Raw genomic sequence first — 19,290 nt, 5'->3', positions numbered from 1 at the left:
AAGCGTAAGGCCTGTGTCCTTTCCCAGAAGACAAACCTGCTGCGAATGAAGTAGTGATCAGAAGCTGTGATGGTCCACACATCCACTCCAGGGACAGGAACAAGCCCAGCTGGGTCCACCGAGCTTGGCTATGGCTATTCTCAAAGTACTAAAAAACCCTGGCAGTCTGAGTTTATTGTAACAGAAAATGTTGGGTTTCACCTATCAAAAAAGGATAACAGATTTAAAAAAAAAACAATAAATATTTCAGAGATTTATTAAAGCATCTTATCACAAAGATAGAAACACATACAAAATTAGAAACATGCAACCATCATCTTCCACAGTCAAGTTAAAATGTTATATATTTTTCCTGTTTTCAGAGCTGAAAATCTCAGATCTTAAACCGAACTCGCTCACCCTGAATATTTCATTCATTCTTCCTGGAAGTATCCAGGGCAGCAAATAACCAAAATGCAAACTATTATATAAAGAAAGTGCAGTTAAAAAAGAATATGTGTAGAGAATGCCCGCTTCCCACCCACCCCCCAATCAAAGGCAAACAATGGCACTTTGCTCTTGCTTAACCTAGATTGTCTTCAAAAACTATTAAAATGTAATACACTTAACAACAACAAAATCTGACTTTTAATAGCTATCCAAAAAGCTTGTTAGTGTTTAAACAAAGGAAAATGTACTTTATATCCAACAAGTTTGAAGAGCCCTGTGTTGCAGCATTTTGTAAAATAAACAAGACAAAAAGCTGGTATAGGGTTTATTGACAAAGGCAGAATTTCTTCAGGCAGGTATGTAAGGAGGTGGTGGTTCCTTCTCAGGCATCTTCACTGCCATTTCATAGGTTGGCAAAACATACTGAAGAGAGACAAAAAATTATATTAGACTTAATTCTCCTTTAAAATTCTATCTGAATAATTCAGCTTTCAGAATTAATACCTTTAACAGGGGTATATAAACCTACGGAAGAGCTGAAGAAACCATTAGCTAAGTACACTTCACCCTTGAGTACACTTGACCCTTAAGCAATGTGGGCATTAGGGGCGCCGACACTCTGCACAGTTGAAAATCCACATATAACTTATAGATGGCCCTCCGTATCTGCAGTGCCACATCTGCAGATTCAACGCAGACTGTATAGTACTGTAGTATTTACTACTGAAAAACATCTACATATTAGTGGACCCTCGCAGTTCAAACCCATGTTGTCTGAGGGTCAATTATAGCTCCTGAGAGTAGAGATGACTAATAACCTGGAGCTTTTACACGCAGGTGAGATGTCTGATCCAAGATCACTAGAGATGGATGATGGAAGGAGGGAGGGCAGACAAAATTTTGCTTCTGAACTGACCCTGAGGCCACCAGGACGCCTTGACAGGCGGTATGTGCCGCCACCCTCCCCTCGCTCCACTGTGACTGATAAAGCAGCAGTGCCAAGTACACCTCAGGAACTTAGGATCTCGGTGAAGGGTCTCGCTGAACCACGCTAAAGGAACGCTCCATTATGAGGCTGTATTTCATCAGAATCTGTAGGCAAAGGATCAAGTACTTGTGTCTTCTGCTCTAAGGTAAAGGGCACATCTGTGTAGAAGAGTGGCATTTTTAATCTAAGTGACTCCAATGTGACAGGCTGGCCCTACATGGGTCACATATACTCTACATGCTGGAAACCTGGGAAAACAGTACAGCAGCAACTAGAGGGTCTGAGAGGTAGGCCTCCCAACAGACTCATGGAATCCACTGCATTCATCTCCCCACAGGAAAATCAGCTTCCCCTCTGGATCATATTTTCGGAAAGCAACACAAGCTTCAGTTGATGGTACCCTATCCTTAGAAGTTCCAGAAGCCAAGAGCCTGGCTCGCCCACACTGCAGTTCCCTGTCTGATCTCCCCCTCAAAATGTAACACTTGGAGACCGATTACAAATCAAACCTATTGGCCAAACAGAATGAGATGAGCAGTGCAGGGTGCCTCTAGCCCATGTACCCAGGATTCCAAGTGGGACAGGCTGAAACTTGTAGATACAAGCTATCCACAAGTTTAGGATTATCCCTAAACCACAGTTATGGCATTGAAGAGAAAGTCAAGATCCAGGGTCTTCTCTTTGGAATAACTGATAAAGGCTAGTGAAGATTTAATACTGTAAAGGATCATTCACCTGTGGAGGTGCTTCAAAGGCAGGGTACACAGCAATCTCTGGCATGTTTCTGTTGTTGATATATTTATAACAGTTCCAAACACAGTTGATTAGATAAGCCTAAAAGAATACAAACAAAATTTACATATGCTCGAAACTCAATAGACCACCTGCTCTAAAATGAAGGTGACTTATAATGCTCTCCCCACTTTTCTCCACGGAGAAGGAAACTGGCATCCACTTGGACCTAGCACAGGCCAGGTGCTTTCCCTACCTGCCCTCACTTAAATGTCACAGGTTTTATTACCACTGTTTTACAGAGAAACCAGAGTTTGGGATTCCAATTCAAGTGTGACAACCATTGTGCTGCAGAAGAAATTCTATTTCTGAACCTTTGGAATTTTAACAGATTTTCAATCCAAATCATGAACCACATCCAAAAACACAATGATGTTCCTTAGGAAGAATCCTGGCGCTTCCAACCACTGCCTGGAAACAAGAGGGAGGACGTTCCCTGGAAGCTGTCTCTACCACTACATCAGAATAGGAGAACTGTAAGGAGACACAGCAACAAGAAGGTTTAGATGGACAGTGTCACAGTCCAAATGGCCCCCCAAATATTTAGTGAGCAACTCACCTTAAAAATGATGAACAAGGCAAAGAATACAAGAACAATGAACAGGAGGCAGCTGGAGTCCAAAGCCAGGAGGTCATCTTTATAGGGAAAATCAGGCTGTAAAAAAAAGGGGGGGTGGGGGATGAATAGGCAGAGCAGAAACGATTTTTAGAGCAGGGAAACTATTCTGTTATGATATCACAATGGTGAGTACATGTCATTACACACTTGTCCAAATCCCCAGAATGCACAACACCAAAAGTGACCTCTAATGTAAACCACGGACTTTGAGTGATGATGTATCAGTGCAGGTGCATCAACTGGAACAAATATCCACTGTGGCTCAGAATATGGACTGTGAGGGAGGCTGGGTGGGCAGGAGTGGGTATATGGGAACTCTGTACTTTCTGTTCAATTTTTCTATGAACCTAAAACTGCTCTAAAACTAAAGTTTATTAATTAAACATATACACACACACTTATAATTCAGCCATGGCACCTGTATTTTGTGATAACCTAGAAAGCATCTTAAGAATACAAAAGGCACCCAAATCAGAACTGATATTCTAATAAAAATTTACAAACAGAATTTAACTCAAAGTGCTTTTTAAGCCTCAGCATCACTAATGCATGCTACTGATCACTTAAAATATATAAATTATACTCCTAAGAGTCTACACTGAGCTCATTTTACATCTTCCTGGCCTTTGGGAACACACTGTCTCCTGTACATGACCCCAGATTTGTCCCTGGGTCACTAAGTCAGGAGGTGCTGAGATTTACCTAAGTTTCATGGGCCATTCAGTCCTACATGGGGAAAATGATTTTTTAAAAGCCAAGTGTCAGCAATTCCCTGGTGGTCCACTGGTTAGAACTCCGTGCTTCCACTGCGGTAGCCGGGGTTCCATTCCTGGTCGGAGAACTAAGATCCCACAAGCCTCACGGCATGGCCCCAAAAAAAAAAAAAAAAAAAAAAAAGCCAATTGTCAGTCTCAATGCTCATCAGAAAGGGGCCAAAAGAAGGCACGTCCCTGGTTATGAAGCCAGGCAAGCTTATACTATTTACTGGACACATAAAATGTTCTGAGAAAGATCAGCTGTATTTTTTTTTTAATTAATTTATTTATTTTTGGCTGTGTTGGGTCTTCGTTTCTGTGCGAGGGCTTTCTCTAGTTGTGGCGAGTAGGGGCCACTCTTCACCGCAGTGCGCGGGCCTCTCACTGTCGCGGCCTCTCTTGTTGCAGAGCCCAGGCTCCAGACGCGCAGGCTCAGTAGTTGTGGCTCACGGGCCTAATTGCTCCGCGGCATGTGGGATCTTCCCAGACCAGGGCTCGAACCCATGTCCCCTGCATTGGCAGGCAGATTCTCAACCACTGTGCCACCAGGGAAGCCCAGATCAGCTGTATTCACTCAAATATTTCTTTAGCATTTACTGTGTGCAAGGCAATGAGCTAGGTTCAGGGAGAAAGGCATTACAAACTAATTTAGGATTTACAAGCTGGCCAACAGAGAAAGCATCTTCCAGTCTGGGACACCAAGTGAATAACAGAACAGAGAAACCACTGGGGTTCTGCCAAAGGAATAGTAAATTCCTTTTGATGTTCTTCTATAAAGTTCATTTAATCTTTTAAAACTTCTAACTGTTTTTAATGGAAATATCAACACAAAGGCCCAAATAATTTTACATTTTCATAAAAAAAGCACACAGAAATCCCAAGGACCAGAAGAAAATCGTATCCACACACCAACCCCAAACCCTAGCTACGAAGTGTCTCCTTGGAACAAAAGTCTTCTTTAAGCCTTCATCTATAAATAAGAAAAGGACAAAAACTCAAGGGGACCGGCTCCAGGGGGGACGCTATAAATTTTATTCAGAAGCCTTGCAAATTTTCAGCCAAGGACTACGTGATCAGGGAGAACAATGCTCAGGAAGCTGCTGACCAGGCCAGCAGGCCCTGCCCCGGGCCACCTCTCTCCAGCCCCATCACAGGCTGCTCCCACCACGTCTGCCAGGCCACCGCGGTCACCTCTGAGTTCCCTGACTATGCCACGTTCCTTCCTGAATCTCTTTTACCTGGAACTTTCTTCTGCACTTTTCCTATCTCAAGTCCTACTCAGACTCTTGAGTGCAATTCAAAGTTCACTTCCCACCCCAGGTGTGGTATCTGTGTGATACCCACTCACAAAGCAACCAACACTTTTACTTCACCGTTTTTATCACAATGTTAATTCAATAACCATCAACTTCCCAATTCTTTCACTAGAAAGTAAGTTTTAACTGATGTAGCCCTAGGACTGAGCAGAGTGCCTTGCACACAGGAAGCCATCAACAAATGTTTTTTGAATGAATGAATAATAAATTTGTGGTATGCAAAATGGACTATCTGAAGTGGGTTTCAAGAAAATTCCTCAAAAGACAGCATTTGTGAAATAAACTTCCATTCATCTGGATCCTACACCTCCATCCAGACCTTACTTCAGCCCACAGTGTTCCCTGCCTCTCCATCCCATGTCATTAACTTATGCTCATTTACTGCTGTCATGGGACAGCCCTAGCTTATTATCACAAATGAGATCTTCATGTCTTGACTCCCCAAACACATGCTTTGCTCCTCGAAGAGAAGGAAGTTATGTTTCTATTTATACCATTCACTAACAGTTTGCCTAGAATAGAGTGAAGGCTATAGAAGGCATCAAATATTTGCTACAGATGCTTGCAAAGACAGAAAGCTACAACTCCAATAAGTGCCAAATACAGTCAAATTATTATATTTTTCATATACCCAAAACAAAAGATGAACTACTCCTGAAGTTCTATGATATCCATCTTTAGGGACTTTTAATATTGGATTGTCCACGTGGTATGGCAAGAAGATATTCTATTTTCATCTTTTTGGTTTCAACATGGTCACTAAGAGTAGTAATGATAATTGCTTTAAAACATTTTAAAAAAGAAACAGGGGAGGTTAAAATAAAAATAGTGCCCAAAAGCTGACTCTGAATTTCAATGAATGAAAAAAAAAGTTTAATTAGCATACACACTTACTAACTGATCCAGATATTCTTTGATTCTTGGCAAGTAAGTGAGAGAACTGATAGCAACCAGGCAGCTGAGAACGAAGTCAAAAAGCCGGTAACAGAAGAACGGAATCAGCCAACCCACTTGATACTGAAGGAAAGAAACAGCAACCACAACATCACATCACGTATATGCAATGACTGGGTACCATTCAGTAAAACCCAGAACTAACACACCATTGTAAAGCAACTATACTCCAATAAAGATGTTTAAAAAAAAAAAGAAGATGTGGCACATATATACAATGGAATATTACTCAGCCATAAAAAGAAACGAAATTGAGCTATTTGTAATGAGGTGGATAGACCTAGAGTCTGTCATACAGAGTGAAATAAGTCAGAAAGAGAAAGTCTAGTACCGTATGCTAAAATATATATATGGAATTTAAGAAAAAAAATGTCATGAAGAACCTAGGGGTAAGACAGGAATAAAGACAGACCTACTAAAGAATGGACTTGAGGTTATGGGGAGGGGGAAGGGTGAGCTGTGACAAAGCAAGAGAGTGGCATGGACATATATACACTACCAAATGTAAAATAGATAGCTAGTGGGAAGAAGCCGCATAGCACAGGGAGATCAACTCGGTGCTTTGTGACTACCTAGAGGGGTGGGTTAGGGAGGGTGGGAGGGAGGGAGACGCAAGAGGGAAGAGATATGGGAACATATGTATATGTATAACTGATTCACTTTGTTATAAAGCAGAAACTAACACACCATTGTAAAGCAATTATACTCCAATAAAGATGTAAAAAACAATACAAAATAAATTTTTTTAAAAAATTAAAGAAAATAAAAAAAATAAATAAACAGCAAAAAAAAAGTTAAAATCATAGAATACTTACAGAAATTGCTCCGTATACCAGCATTGAACTGATGATAAACATAAGAACAGAGACGGCAAAAAGAACACAGGCATTATCTAAGAAAACAAAAAGAAGAATCTAATTAAGCTACTTATGTAACAAAAAGAATAAAACTCTTTATGACAAAATAATGTTATTAAGTAATGAAGTTTGAGAAATCCGTGCCTTTTTCTTGTTTGTTAAACGGCCACAACTCACTGCCACTTATTTAGGATGGCACATGAAGCAGGTACTCTGCCAGCGACAGATCTCTGCTCAGAGTCTAACTTCTGAAGATGTGAAATAGATAATTATAATTCAGTGTGGCAAGTGCTACAACAGAAGCAGAAACGATTAGTTTTGCCTGTAGAATCAGGGAAAAAATATGAAAGAAATGGTACAAGTTGGGTCTTGTGAGATAAGCAGGGTTTGACTGGAGCAAAAGGCTGGTATTTGCTTAAGAGACAGATGTATTAAACACAGAGTTATACAGATGCCCCCAACTGCCTTAGATAAAATAGCCTGAAATTCAAGGTTCTCCCTTAATCCCCCACCCCCATTTCAACACCCAAAATCCCTGCTCCGCATCCCTTCAACCATGGCTTCTCTGCTACATCCTGGTCTATTTTCTTCTTTGTTCCTCAACCCTTCCTCAGATTGCTGCCTTTCTCTACATTAATCCATGTTCACTAAATTTTCTCACAAAGCACTCATGTAATCTCAAACAAAAGAAAAACAAACCAAAAGAGCCCCCACACTTGACTTGATGAGCTTCTCAGCACAAATCTAAAGCTGATTCTCTGACTCTGGCTAGTTAAGAACCTGAAAGGCACTAATAATGATGAACGATTAGACTAACTGCTGAATGTTCACACTACTGGATAAACGTTATGTATCATCTTGTCACTTGGCAATGCACACAGCATCAATATCTGGCACTAAACTAAGTAAGAACAGCCCTCTTTAAATTTTCCTAGAGGACACAGGATAGCTAAACATTAAGGACTTAAAGAACCTCCCTGCTGCAGCACGCAAAATGGCACTCAAAGGGAAGAATTCAAATATAAACAAACTTGAAAGCAAAATTTATCATTCAAACAATCAGCTTTCAAAAATCTGTTACTGGAAGACTAGGAGTGGATTTTGACTTCTTAAAGTATCGGAATAATTAAAGTGAAGTTCAAGGTCTTTCGCTGGAGCAACAAAAAGCAAAACAGGAGAGATGGGGTGGTGGGTGGGAAACACATTTCATGCCTGGAACAAGGGACACTCCAGTATGTGTGAATCAATAAGGCAAACAAAATATGAGAGGCTAGATGCCAGAGAAGAACCTCAGGTTCCCAGCCACCACTACATTCAGCACCTCCTTTGGAGGCCCCAAGTGTCCACCCATCTCCAAAGTGAGTATAAATAAGGATAAATTCATATTTGAAAAACAGCCTGCATATGCTGCAGAAGTATTTCCTATAAACTGAGTGTCACATCCTATTTGGCTGATTAAAAATAACTAATCACAAACCTCATTTTAAAAAATCAGTTATCAGGCCAATGATTAGAAATTAACTTACCTTTGCAATACTGGGTCTGTAGGAAAGTAAAATCTTACCTTCCAAAGAAACACCAACTACCATATGACCAAGAACTATGTATTTTTTTTTTATATTTGCTCAATAACAGGGCTTCGGTAGAATATAATCAACAAACATATGATAATGAATAGATCTGATTTTCTCTATAGCAGCGACAACACTCACACAACATGCAATGAATCTGTGACTTCTTCCCGCAGCTCTAACAAGAGTCAGTTGTACAGACCTACGAGAATCTCAATAACCATAAATCTTTTTCTACATCTCAATCTTAAGAGAAACACACATGACAAGGGAAAATGCTGACATTAGCAGGTTCAGTAAAATTTTACAGCCTAAAGTAAAATTGTATAAATGCCAAAAAACCGTCACTGGAAGCTAAAGTTTTATTTATTGTTCTATTCTGGCTTTTAAATAAAAACAGATTACTCAGAAGAAAAAAAATCAAATGCCAGAAAGTATGTTTCTATATGTTCTTGGTATTTCTGCTATCAATTTGACAACAAAATTAAAGGATTATATATACTGTATTTGGAAATACAATCAGGAAACTCATTTAAAAAAAAAAAAACACTTTAAAAACACAGTATGAACAACTGTTAGTGTTATCATACTACAATGTATAACAGATGGCCAGAAAACTCTACTTGGCTCCTAAAATAGGTTAGCCCTGAGGACAATGAATCATTTGAATTAATAACCAAATTTTTTTTTAAAACTTCATTAATGGATCAGAGAAGATCATAATGTACAGAAGTACAGAACTTTATGATAAAAGCTAATCTAAAAAGAGCCTACAATATAAATACAACACACATGTGAACTGGGAACATTTTTCTGAAATGAAATTTTTCTGAAGAAGAAATTGTTCACACTAAAAAGTCTGAAGCATAATTTTCTGTTCAAATATTAAATGTTTAACATAATTTTAATATAAAATTAAACCTGTATGTTAGAGAAAGATAAATAATGAAAAATACTGCTATCAGGGAATAAATAGGTTTAAAAAGGTAATTTCCATGAACATTCATTCCATGAATGTTCTAGGAGTACTCTATTTTCAACGCCAATGTCAAATCTTCATCTAAACAATAAAAATATATTAAGAATTGAGGCCCTGGGCAAAAGATACCACCAAATATTCAAATAATTCACATTTTATACTTTACTGTAAGATTTTTGCTCCATGAGCAAATCCATCCTCTACTACAACTTGTCAGCTAACCCTCAAAGGCTCAGTCTTTTTTGTAATTCCTTCTCTCCTCCTCTCTCCACAGTACCCAAATGTATACAATACACATTTCTCAAAAATCTTCTAGCAGTCTATTACATTTTCTGGCTACAAATGCTCAATTATAATGCTCAATTATAATTTTTAAAAAACCTACAAAAACATTTTGTGCCTCGGCAAATATAATAACAAACATAATTTAATCAATCCTCCTCCAAGTTAACTGTATGTGCGTAATCAGCAGGAGATATTTTCAACTAAAAACATACCAGCCATTCTCTCGGACGAATAGTAATTGCCAATGACTTCATACTGAATGTTGACAGCGGGCATTGAGTTTGGATGTGTTACTTCCACAGTCAGCAAAATTGCCATCAACAGGTTGACCACCTGTGAAAGATAACATTTTACCAATTATACTACTAGCCAGGGAGTGAGCAGTCCTCAGCACAATCTTTAGATGTCTTCCCCTATTTAACACTGTTTTCCCTGAAGTAACAGAGACACGAAAAGGGGACTACCTGTGAAACAAAATACACAATACCATTTTAAGAATACTTTAAAGTTGGGGGCTCCCCTGGTGGCGCAGTGGTTGAGAGTCCGCCTGCCGATGCAGGGGACACGGGTTCGTGCCCCGGTCCGGGAGGATCCCACATGCCGCGGAGCGGCTGGGCCCATGAGCCACGGCCGCTGAGCCTGCGCATCTGGAGCCTGTGCTCCGCAACAGGAGAGGCCACAACAGTGAGAGGCCCGTGTACGCAAAAAAAGAATACTTTAAATATTTCATAAAGTGAAAGGACAAACTTAATCATTTCAGAGAAAAGATGTTTGACTGATCCTGTGTCAATATAACAGAATAAGAAGGCACAACAATGAAAAATGAGAGATCATCACAAATTGTTCATTTGAATCACATATTTATTCATATCCCAGTCTCAGAATTTCCAGATTTGAAGAAGCTAATCTATCAGATAAATATAATTTCAAGGGGCTAAGTATGTAATGATGCATCAGATAAGCCTAAAGCCCCTCCACAGTTATCTCCTGTCCAGCGATAGGTAACTATAAACTCTTGAGCTACACTCAAATGCTTAAAAAGATTCTGACTGTGCCATGTAACTTTCACCTATTGGTCTTAATTCTACAGTTTGAGATAATGTGCTACCCCTTCTGAATAAGTGCTCCTCTGACACGTAAGGGCAGCCAACATATGCCTCCAAATATTGTCTTTTCTAGAATAAACGCTCAGGTACTTAAACCAGTTTTCTAACCAGCATATTTTCCAGCTGGCTCACTAGTTCCTCTTTGCTCCCCTCCATACACACATTCCAGTTTGTTCAACATACTATTAAAATGAGAGAAGATCAGCCTGATCACAACACATCTGGATCTCAGTTCCCATATCCTGGGCTAACAAATTTCAATTAACGCAGCCTGAAACGGCACTGGCTGCATAAATCTTTTAAATGTCACATGAGTGACTCCCTAAAACTCCCAGTTCTTTTTCACATTTGATCCTGCTAAGCTATCACCTATATCTACATGTAGAGTTGGATTCAGAGGCCCAAGCATAAGCGCTTATATATATTTGCAATCAAATGTCATTAACATTCTTGCCTATCAAGATTTTCTCCATCTAGATTCTGACACCCTGCGGATAGACTTACTCTCAGCTGCCTGCATTTGAAAATATGATCATCATATAATGAGAATCTCCAACTAAGTCATAAGCAAAAGAACAGGGCTGATGACAAAGCCGCCAGACAGAGGCTGTTCTCTTCCCATCAGCCAGCAACCTCTAAATAAAAGTCTTTATCTAGTCCAGAGAAACATCTTGAGACTTTGTCAAACATCTTGCTGAAATCCCATCACTGGTATCTGGTGAATTTTCTTAGTCTACCAGGGTGTAACTCCAATTCAAAAAGGAAATTCTCTAGGCCTCTAGTTGTTAGTGAATTGTACAGTTATCCCAGGAGGCACCACTTCCTTTAAGTGATCAAAACAACACTAATGATTTGAGGATTGGAGTAGGCTTCCCTATCTAGAGTTCACAGAACCTGTCTTCCTTCCCTTTGTGAACATTTGATACTTTCAAGGGATATGGGAGCTTTACCAACAGTGTTTTAAACAATCTCTATTATGTAGCTCTCTCCTGTCCACCCTGAATAACACAGCTTATCAGCTGAAGGCATTTCACATTCTATAAGACATGCAGCCCAAGTTTTATCTTTAAATAAGATAAACAATGTCACAATACCTAATTCAGAATCAATTGATATTTCTGACTATACACTATAAATAAGTAAATTCATCTATATTACTTCACTTATTCCTCACAACAATCTTGTGAAGTAAATATTACTTACGCCCATTTGCAGATGGGTAAACTAAGGTTCAGCAAAGTGAAATAACTTGTGTTAAGTTCACTGAGCTGAAGAGCTAGGATACAAATCTGGTTCTTTTTTAGGCATCCTTCTTACCACTATAGGATTACTTATAACCATTCCTAAGCAACCCTTGTTTTGAGATCTTTCCAAAATAAACCATTATTTAAGGCTATAAAATGTTTATACTTTACCCTCTAAATAAATATGTTCAGTAACGTGCCTTTTTTCTTGCACTGCTCTAAAGCAAGGTATTTTATCCTTCAATGCTTGAAAGGTTCTACAAGGGACAATCATATTTGCAAGGTGACTCTCCAGTTGAAGGCTGACTTTTTTTTTTTTTTTGCCCATTTTTATTGCAATGGGTTTTGGACAGTATATGTGGTGTATGAGTATGAGTTAATACAATCACGTGAATTAATTACTGAACAATCAGATATATCTACTAAAACACTGTATATTCTGTGTATGGAAATGAGTTAGAAATCAATTCACCAAACTCTTCTTTGCTAAGCACAATACAGTCATAGTTTAAAAGCTCTGCACTGCACAGAAAAACACTTTCATGTCAAGAAAAACATGCAAACTCAATTACTAAGTGAAGGAAATGACACAACAAAAATATTCAGGAGTTTAATTTTCCCTTCTTAAATATTTGTATCACATGTAGGATTTATAAAAATCTCTTTTCTTCTCTTCCATGGGTAAGTCACAAACTCACCCATTATTATCTTCTAGTATTAGTGACACTTCAAATTTCTTTTCACTGTGAGTCATACCCCCGAATATTAAACAAAATAAATATAGGTCTAATCAAAAGGACCAAGAAATGGTAAAATAAATTCAGCACTATTTCATTAAATGCTCAATTTTTCAAATCTTCATTGAATTAACTATATTTCATTAGCACCCCAACTTAACATTTTAAAGTACTAATCTGGAAAACCCATCCTTGTGATCTTAAAAGATACATCACTGAGCACCTATCCTGTGCTCATATGCAGGCCCTATCCTATTTACTTTTGATTACAGTTGATATTTCTACTAAGTTCCATGTAGCGTTTTTCAAAACACACATAAAACTTTATAGTTTTGTAATATAAAATTTCTATGAAGAGAGCAACTATATACAAACAATTCCAGAATATTTATTCCTGATTCATTTTTCCCTTTTACTGCATTCATGAAAGAAAATTAGTAAAAATGTCATTAAAATAATGGTCAACTTCTAAACCTAGTAATATGGAGAGGTATAGAATGCAGCAAATATGTCAACAGCATGGGCAATGGACACACCAATGTAGGAGCAGTACTGTATTTAGTGAGATAAACAATGTGGTTTGGGTTATAAGCCTAGTGCACACTTTATATAAGTAAACATACAGCAACTGAAGACCAGATGTGTTAGATTTCACTTGTTTCAAAGGAATAGTATCAGATCCTTGGAAGCACTCAGCCTGGGGAGAGTAATTCCTCTTTGCTTCTCATTTCATCGCCTCACCCATCCCAGAAGACCCTTGAGGACCGGTTTTGTTTCTGTTTTATTTTTTAATCATTATTCTTTAGTTTTCCCACAGCGTATTTTGCCACAACCTAGTATCTGCGAAGACTATAATTAGAACAGTGTTTTAGGGCAACCTGATGGGGTCTCAAGCAAGTCAGAGAGCCGTCATCAGAGAGAGACCAAATGGACTATCTTTAAAAATGCTGTTAAATGTATATATAGTTAAATGTATGTATACAGTTGTTGTTTACCATTACGTGCAGTTACAAATGAGTTATTCCTACTATTTTTGGAGGAGATAATGCATTTAATAAATGTCTAATAAGTACTTCAAATGCTCTAATAAGTTACTATTAAACACACAGTTTATAGAGAAAGGCATACCATCTTCCTCCCTCAAGGAGGACATCTTGCTGTAGGGGGTAAAAATTTTTAAAAAGATAATCATACTAATGTGTAATTAGTACTATTTAGTAAATACATACAAGAGGTATGCAGTAACTTTTCCAGGTACACAGTGAGGAAACCAGATCCCTCTGGCTGGGAGTCAAGGAAGCTTCATCAAGAAAACAACTGAACTATTAAAAAACTAACTGTACAGGAAAACATAGGAAGAACACTCTTTGACATAAATCACAGCAAGATCTTTTCTGACCCGCCTCAGAATAACGGAAATAAAAACAAACAAATGGGACCTAATGAAACTTAGAAGGTTTTGCAGAGCAAAAGAAACTAAAAACAAGATGAAAAGACAACCCTCAGAATAGGAGAAAATATTTGCAAACGAATCAACAGACAAAGGATTAATCTCCAAAATATATAAACAGCTCATGCAGCTCAATATTAAAAAAAAAAACCCAATCCAAAAATGAGCAGAAGACCTAAATAGACATTTCTCCAAAGAAAACATACAGACGGCCAAGAGACACATGAAAAGATGCTCAACATCACTAATTATGAGAGAAATGCAATCAAAACTACAATGAGGTATCACCTCACATTGGTTAGAATGGGCATCATCAGAAAATCTACAAACAATAAATGCTGGAGAGGGTGTGGAGAAAAGGGAACCCTCTTGCACTGTTGGTGGGAATGTAAATTGGTACAGCCACTATGGAGAAGAGTATGGAGGTTCCTCAAAAAACTAAAAATAGAATTACCATATGACCCAGCAATCCCACTACTAGGCATATACCCTGAGAAAACTATAATTCAAAACGACACATGCACCCCAATGTTCATTGCAGCACTATTTACAATAGCCAGGTCATGGAAGCAACCTAAACGCCCACTGACAGACAAATGGATAAAGAAGATGTGGTACATATATACAATGGAGTATTACTCAGCCATAAAAAGGACTGAAATTGGGTCATTTGTGGAGACAGGGATGGACCTAGAGACTGTCATACAGAGTGAAGTAAGTCAGAAAGAGAAAAACAAATATTATACATTGACGCATATATGTGGAATCTAGAAAAATGGCACAGATGAAGCAGTCTACAAGGCAGAAATGGAGACACAGGTGTAGAAAACAAATATATGGACACCAAGGGGGGAAAGTGGGGGGTTGGGGGTGGGATGAATCAGGAGATTGGGATTGACATATATACACTAATGTGTATAAAATAGATAACTAATAAGAACATGCTGTATAGCACAGGGAACTCCACTTCACTGTACAGTAGAAACTAACACAACATTGTAAAACAACTATACCCCAATTAAAAAAATAATAAATAACTAACTGGAATTGGCAAAATGGTTGTTAATGGTTGAAGCTGTATAAGTAAATGAAAGGTTTTTATACTATTTCATTATTTTTGTGAATTTGAGATTTTTCTCAATAAAGTTTTTAAAAAGTGACTTAGGGGAGAGCATTTTGGAGAGCATATTCAAAGGCACTGAGGCAAAAAAAAAAAAAGGTATTTGAGGAAAGATACTAACTTTGAAATATACACAAGCTATCCTTATTTAAAGGAGTCGGGGGTGAGGATTGGAAAGGAACACAGCTTGAGGGAGCCTGTCTTCACTTCTACCTCAGCTACCTACCTTTTAGACTGCTTCTGGTGAAGACACTCATGAAAAATTAGCCATATATTAAATCTTTCCAAGACCTAAAATTATAACAAATGCTCAAAATGTCTTCTTGTAGTACACCATTAACCATGAAAGAGGACACCCCTGCAGCAGACTTTTAAGCTCATTTTCAATCGTTCAATAAGCATCTGAACTTATACCACATAAGAAACTGTTGTTTAAAATCACATGGCTTCAAATTTTTCAATAAATGATAGAAAAAACAATTTATGAACGTCAGAGTTTAAACTGGAGCTCATTCTGAAATTTCATATGACTTAAACCAGGTATTAAGCCAGGCATGCTTCTTTCAACTGGCTCTGGCGTCTCTGTGTCCTACTGCACTACTTAATACCATACAATTAATCCTTTACTATACAGTGTGCAATCGCCTAACATGCGACCAGTAGAGGCAGTTCTAGAAGGCAATGACACTATATCAGATACAAAGTCGTTGCTACAGTGTCTGCACCCGGCAGGAGGGAGGACTGAACCCCTAGGTTCCAAACAGCACAGGGCAACCTAAAGAGAATCATATTCTCCCACCTGGAACAGAAGAGGAAGAGTATCCCAACAAGGTACTTGGAGAGGGAAGTGACATTCCAGTTCACCCACCCACTCCCATATTATTTCTCTTAGTAAAGAAGCTTCTGGCAAAAAAAATGCACTGTTCAGACAACTCCTCTTCGTTTTGTGTCTTGGTGATCTTGTTTTCTGAATGTTACATGTCTCCCCAACTAGACAGATATTGTGTCTTTGTATTGCCAGGATCCTGAAGCCACACTTTTTAAAGTCACCAATACAATTACAATATTGTAATCCACAAAACCCATGGCCTTTTCCAGTTCTTAACGTAATTTGAATCTGATATTACTGATCACCTTCTCCTTCTCCCTTGACACTGTACCGTTAAGTTTCACTTTTGTATCTTTGCTCCAAAGTTCTTTGCAATACCATCAGTATCTTAATGGCAAATGCCATGGCCAAGACAAGAAACACTTCAGAGCCTCTGTGTGGCAGCTAATAGGAACACAAAAGACAAATAACACGTCTCTGTGATTTACTCTTTTTGTATGTGCACCACAGCCATTTACACTGCAGATAATCAATATATGTCTTAAAACAGATTAACTGATGTAAGCAGCTTATAATATTCTACTAACCAGAGAAATCCATGCAAAGAAAGAACAGCTACGGCATCTTTTTATAAAACTAAAGCACGCAAAAAGGATGCTATGCAAAATGTTTTCACATCAAGTCCTTCCAGTGGGAAACAGATTTACAACTCCCTATTCCCTATTTTGGGAGAATAAATGCCTTTACTAAAGTTCTTCTCTCTGCATTTTGAGTTTCATGGTTTATAACTCCTAATTTTCCTTGCTATTCCCTTAATTTTTATGAGCTGAGCCCATAGCATCAAAAAAACATCTGCCTTGGAAAGAAATACAGCCAATTACATTTGGATGGTTGAAACTGAGATGGTGCTTATTTTCTTCTTGAGGAGTTAGAAATCCTTTGTTCTTTGAATGGAGGGAAGGATATGAGAAGAAACAGGAAGAGTAAGTTTGCAGGTTGAGTTCCAGGCTGCTGAGCTCTTTCTCAATTAAGTAGGAGGGAAGGTCATCTTCTAGGGATGAGGGAAGCAGGGTTGACTAAGAGGCCTGAGGACCCTAAAGATTTGAATTATTCATTTAGGGAAGGCAGAGCTAAGGACAAACAAAAGAAACTGAAGACCCAGACCCTTAGCAAGATGAAGAAATAAAAAGTTAGAAATACAATGCTGCTGTTGCCCTGATCTGATCAATGTCCAGTTTTACAAATCAGTTAAAATACAAAGGGGGGGCGGTCTTCGTGGGGAAATGTGATATAATTATAGCAATGATGTTTCTGAGTATAAAAATAATGGAAATATTAAAATAAGCTTAGAAACAACCCAATAAGCCTACACATTCAAGTTTTGTTGTTTTTAATGTGCATTCATGAAGTAAGACTGTAAATAACAACATGGCAATTAGAAATAAAGTAGAGTTCCAATAGTCCTCTGCGGGTGGGGCATGAAACTGTATCTGCCTAACTGAAGATGATTCTCATCTGGTGTTTGCCAAATGGTGATGATTTCGATCAAACCTCTGGGTTGGGAAGAAATGAGAACAGAGAAAGGCAAAAAGATATGCCTGTGATAAAGCTTTTCCTTTTTCGCAGTTCACAGATGTTATCAGAAACTGCAGTATCACTAATGCCACAACCTCCCAAACCAAAAACTAAAAAAATCACAAAGTCATTAGCGAACATGACCGAGTCGGCAATATGAGAACTTTGTCAAATCTTCTGTAAAGTCATCATAACCTAAAACTACCTAAACAGAAGCACATATTTACAAGTCACAAATTAGATTCAATGTATATGGATACTGGAGATGGTGGTAAGAAATCACAAAGGTATTACTAGTGAACCACCAATCAATAACACTGCCAACTTGGTTCTGACATAGAATTACATAGATCTTGGCCCCCAGGGAATGCCAGCATATGTGACCAAAACGGAGTAAGCCCTCAACAAAGGTCTCAAAACCGGAATAGGTCTTTTATGAAAAGCGTCTCATGAGCACGGGATGGGGGAGTGAGGGGATCTACTGCATTAGGAAAAGGCAAATCGAGTGTATGTAAATCCTGGCAAATGGTATTACCTCCAAGCGTACTTCCACACTCACAACAGAGGCCTTTCTGCCTACATCACAAACACACTGTAACATCACAAACACACTGTAACAAATAAGGTCCAGGAACCACAGACAACTGCGTTAAAAATGGATATGTCGCCTTCCCTTCAAGCAAGAAGTAATGTTAAAACTAGGCTGCATCTATCAAGGTGCATTCCTAATTGTTTCGCTGGGAAAAAAAAAAAAAATTCCAGGAAGCACTGGGGGAAGGGAGCGTTCTTTCAGGTCACGGAAGCACACAAAAAGATCCCGAAACCTGGTCATTTCCAGAACTCCCCAAACCAAAACCTAGCACCCTCATCCCGCCCCCCAAGCCCCCCTGCTTTTCCCAGTCCCGCTTTCCTCCTCTTACTCTCGCCCAAAAACCATCTCCCTATTCCCACCTACCACCACTCCGATTCCGGGACACAAGTCTGCCCCCTCAAAGTTAGAGGCCCCTAAAAAGGTCCCCCACGCCTTCCCGCCCCACCCCCTCCCAGTGGATCCTCCCTTTCGGACCACCCCCCACTTCCCGCTCCTGGCGCATTCCCCCCAGCGCCGTACCCTCCCGCCTCGCCAGCCCTTACCATGTACCAGGTCCCCAGGATGATCGTCCCGGTGCGGACATGGCAACAGCCGCAGCACCGGGTGCTGTAGAACCGGTCGCTGCGGCTCCGCTTGAAAGTCATGGACACCATTGGGAATCTGGCGGGCCTCGTTCTTGGCCGGGGCCCTGACAAACGCCTTCTGCCCAGCGGTTGAACCCAGATAACTCCGTCACTGTCCAAAATCAAACGACGCGTTTTCTAGCCCGCCCCCGGCCCGGGCCCCAGCCAGACTCTTCGCACCTGCGCACTGAAGACCCAGCGCTGCTCTCGCGCGAGCTCGGTTTACCCTTTTCCTCCACCTTCCCCGCACACAGGCCAATGGAAGAGCGGAAAGCTAGGTGGACCCGGCCCTTGATTGGAAAAACTTGGAGATTGACAAGATCTCACGCCCAATCAGAACCGCAACTCGCCTTAGCGCTCATGGATCCCTGCCTCTTACTTGAGGGAGATGGGGGGCTTATAGGCCTAGGGTAGTTCGGGTTGAGGGGAGGCGGGTGGTTCAGCATCCCCGAGATGAGAGCGGCAAGAA

The 19,290-nt window shown here is 39.5% G+C and overlaps 1 protein-coding gene across 1 annotated transcript; it reads right to left on the bottom strand.

The window, feature by feature from the left end:
- Nucleotides 1–240: 240 nt before the first annotated feature.
- On the bottom strand, nucleotides 241–19,016 carry LAPTM4A (lysosomal protein transmembrane 4 alpha). The gene is made up of 7 exons (XM_027113765.1): nucleotides 18,741–19,016; nucleotides 9,758–9,878; nucleotides 6,669–6,745; nucleotides 5,794–5,916; nucleotides 2,769–2,864; nucleotides 2,153–2,251; nucleotides 241–852 (listed from the first exon to the last, which is right to left on the bottom strand). The coding sequence occupies exons 1-7, from the start codon at nucleotides 18,849–18,851 to the stop codon at nucleotides 778–780; spliced, it is 702 nt and encodes a 233-aa protein (XP_026969566.1). The 5' UTR covers nucleotides 18,852–19,016; the 3' UTR covers nucleotides 241–777.
- Between the last annotated feature and the right edge of the window lie 274 nt (nucleotides 19,017–19,290).

The sequence above is a fragment of the Aethalodelphis obliquidens genome, unplaced genomic scaffold (genome assembly GCF_003676395.1).
Source record: "Aethalodelphis obliquidens isolate GAN/ISIS:26980383/991018 unplaced genomic scaffold, ASM367639v1 scaffold12, whole genome shotgun sequence".
NCBI lineage: Eukaryota > Metazoa > Chordata > Mammalia > Artiodactyla > Delphinidae > Aethalodelphis > Aethalodelphis obliquidens.
This window is presented reverse-complemented; position numbering and strand designations above follow the sequence as displayed.

Bases quoted from the DNA above. Each gene is read 5' to 3' on its own strand.
- LAPTM4A (XM_027113765.1), bottom strand. From the start codon at position 18,851: ATGGTGTCCATGACTTTCAAGCGGAGCCGCAGCGACCGGTTCTACAGC. The intron at 9,879-18,740 runs GTAAGGGCTGGC...TATCTTTCACAG, and splicing joins TCCTGGGGACCTGGTACATG to GTGGTCAACCTGTTGATGGC. The intron at 6,746-9,757 runs GTATGTTTTTAG...TTGTTTTCTTAG, and splicing joins TTCGTCCGAGAGAATGGCTG to ATAATGCCTGTGTTCTTTTT.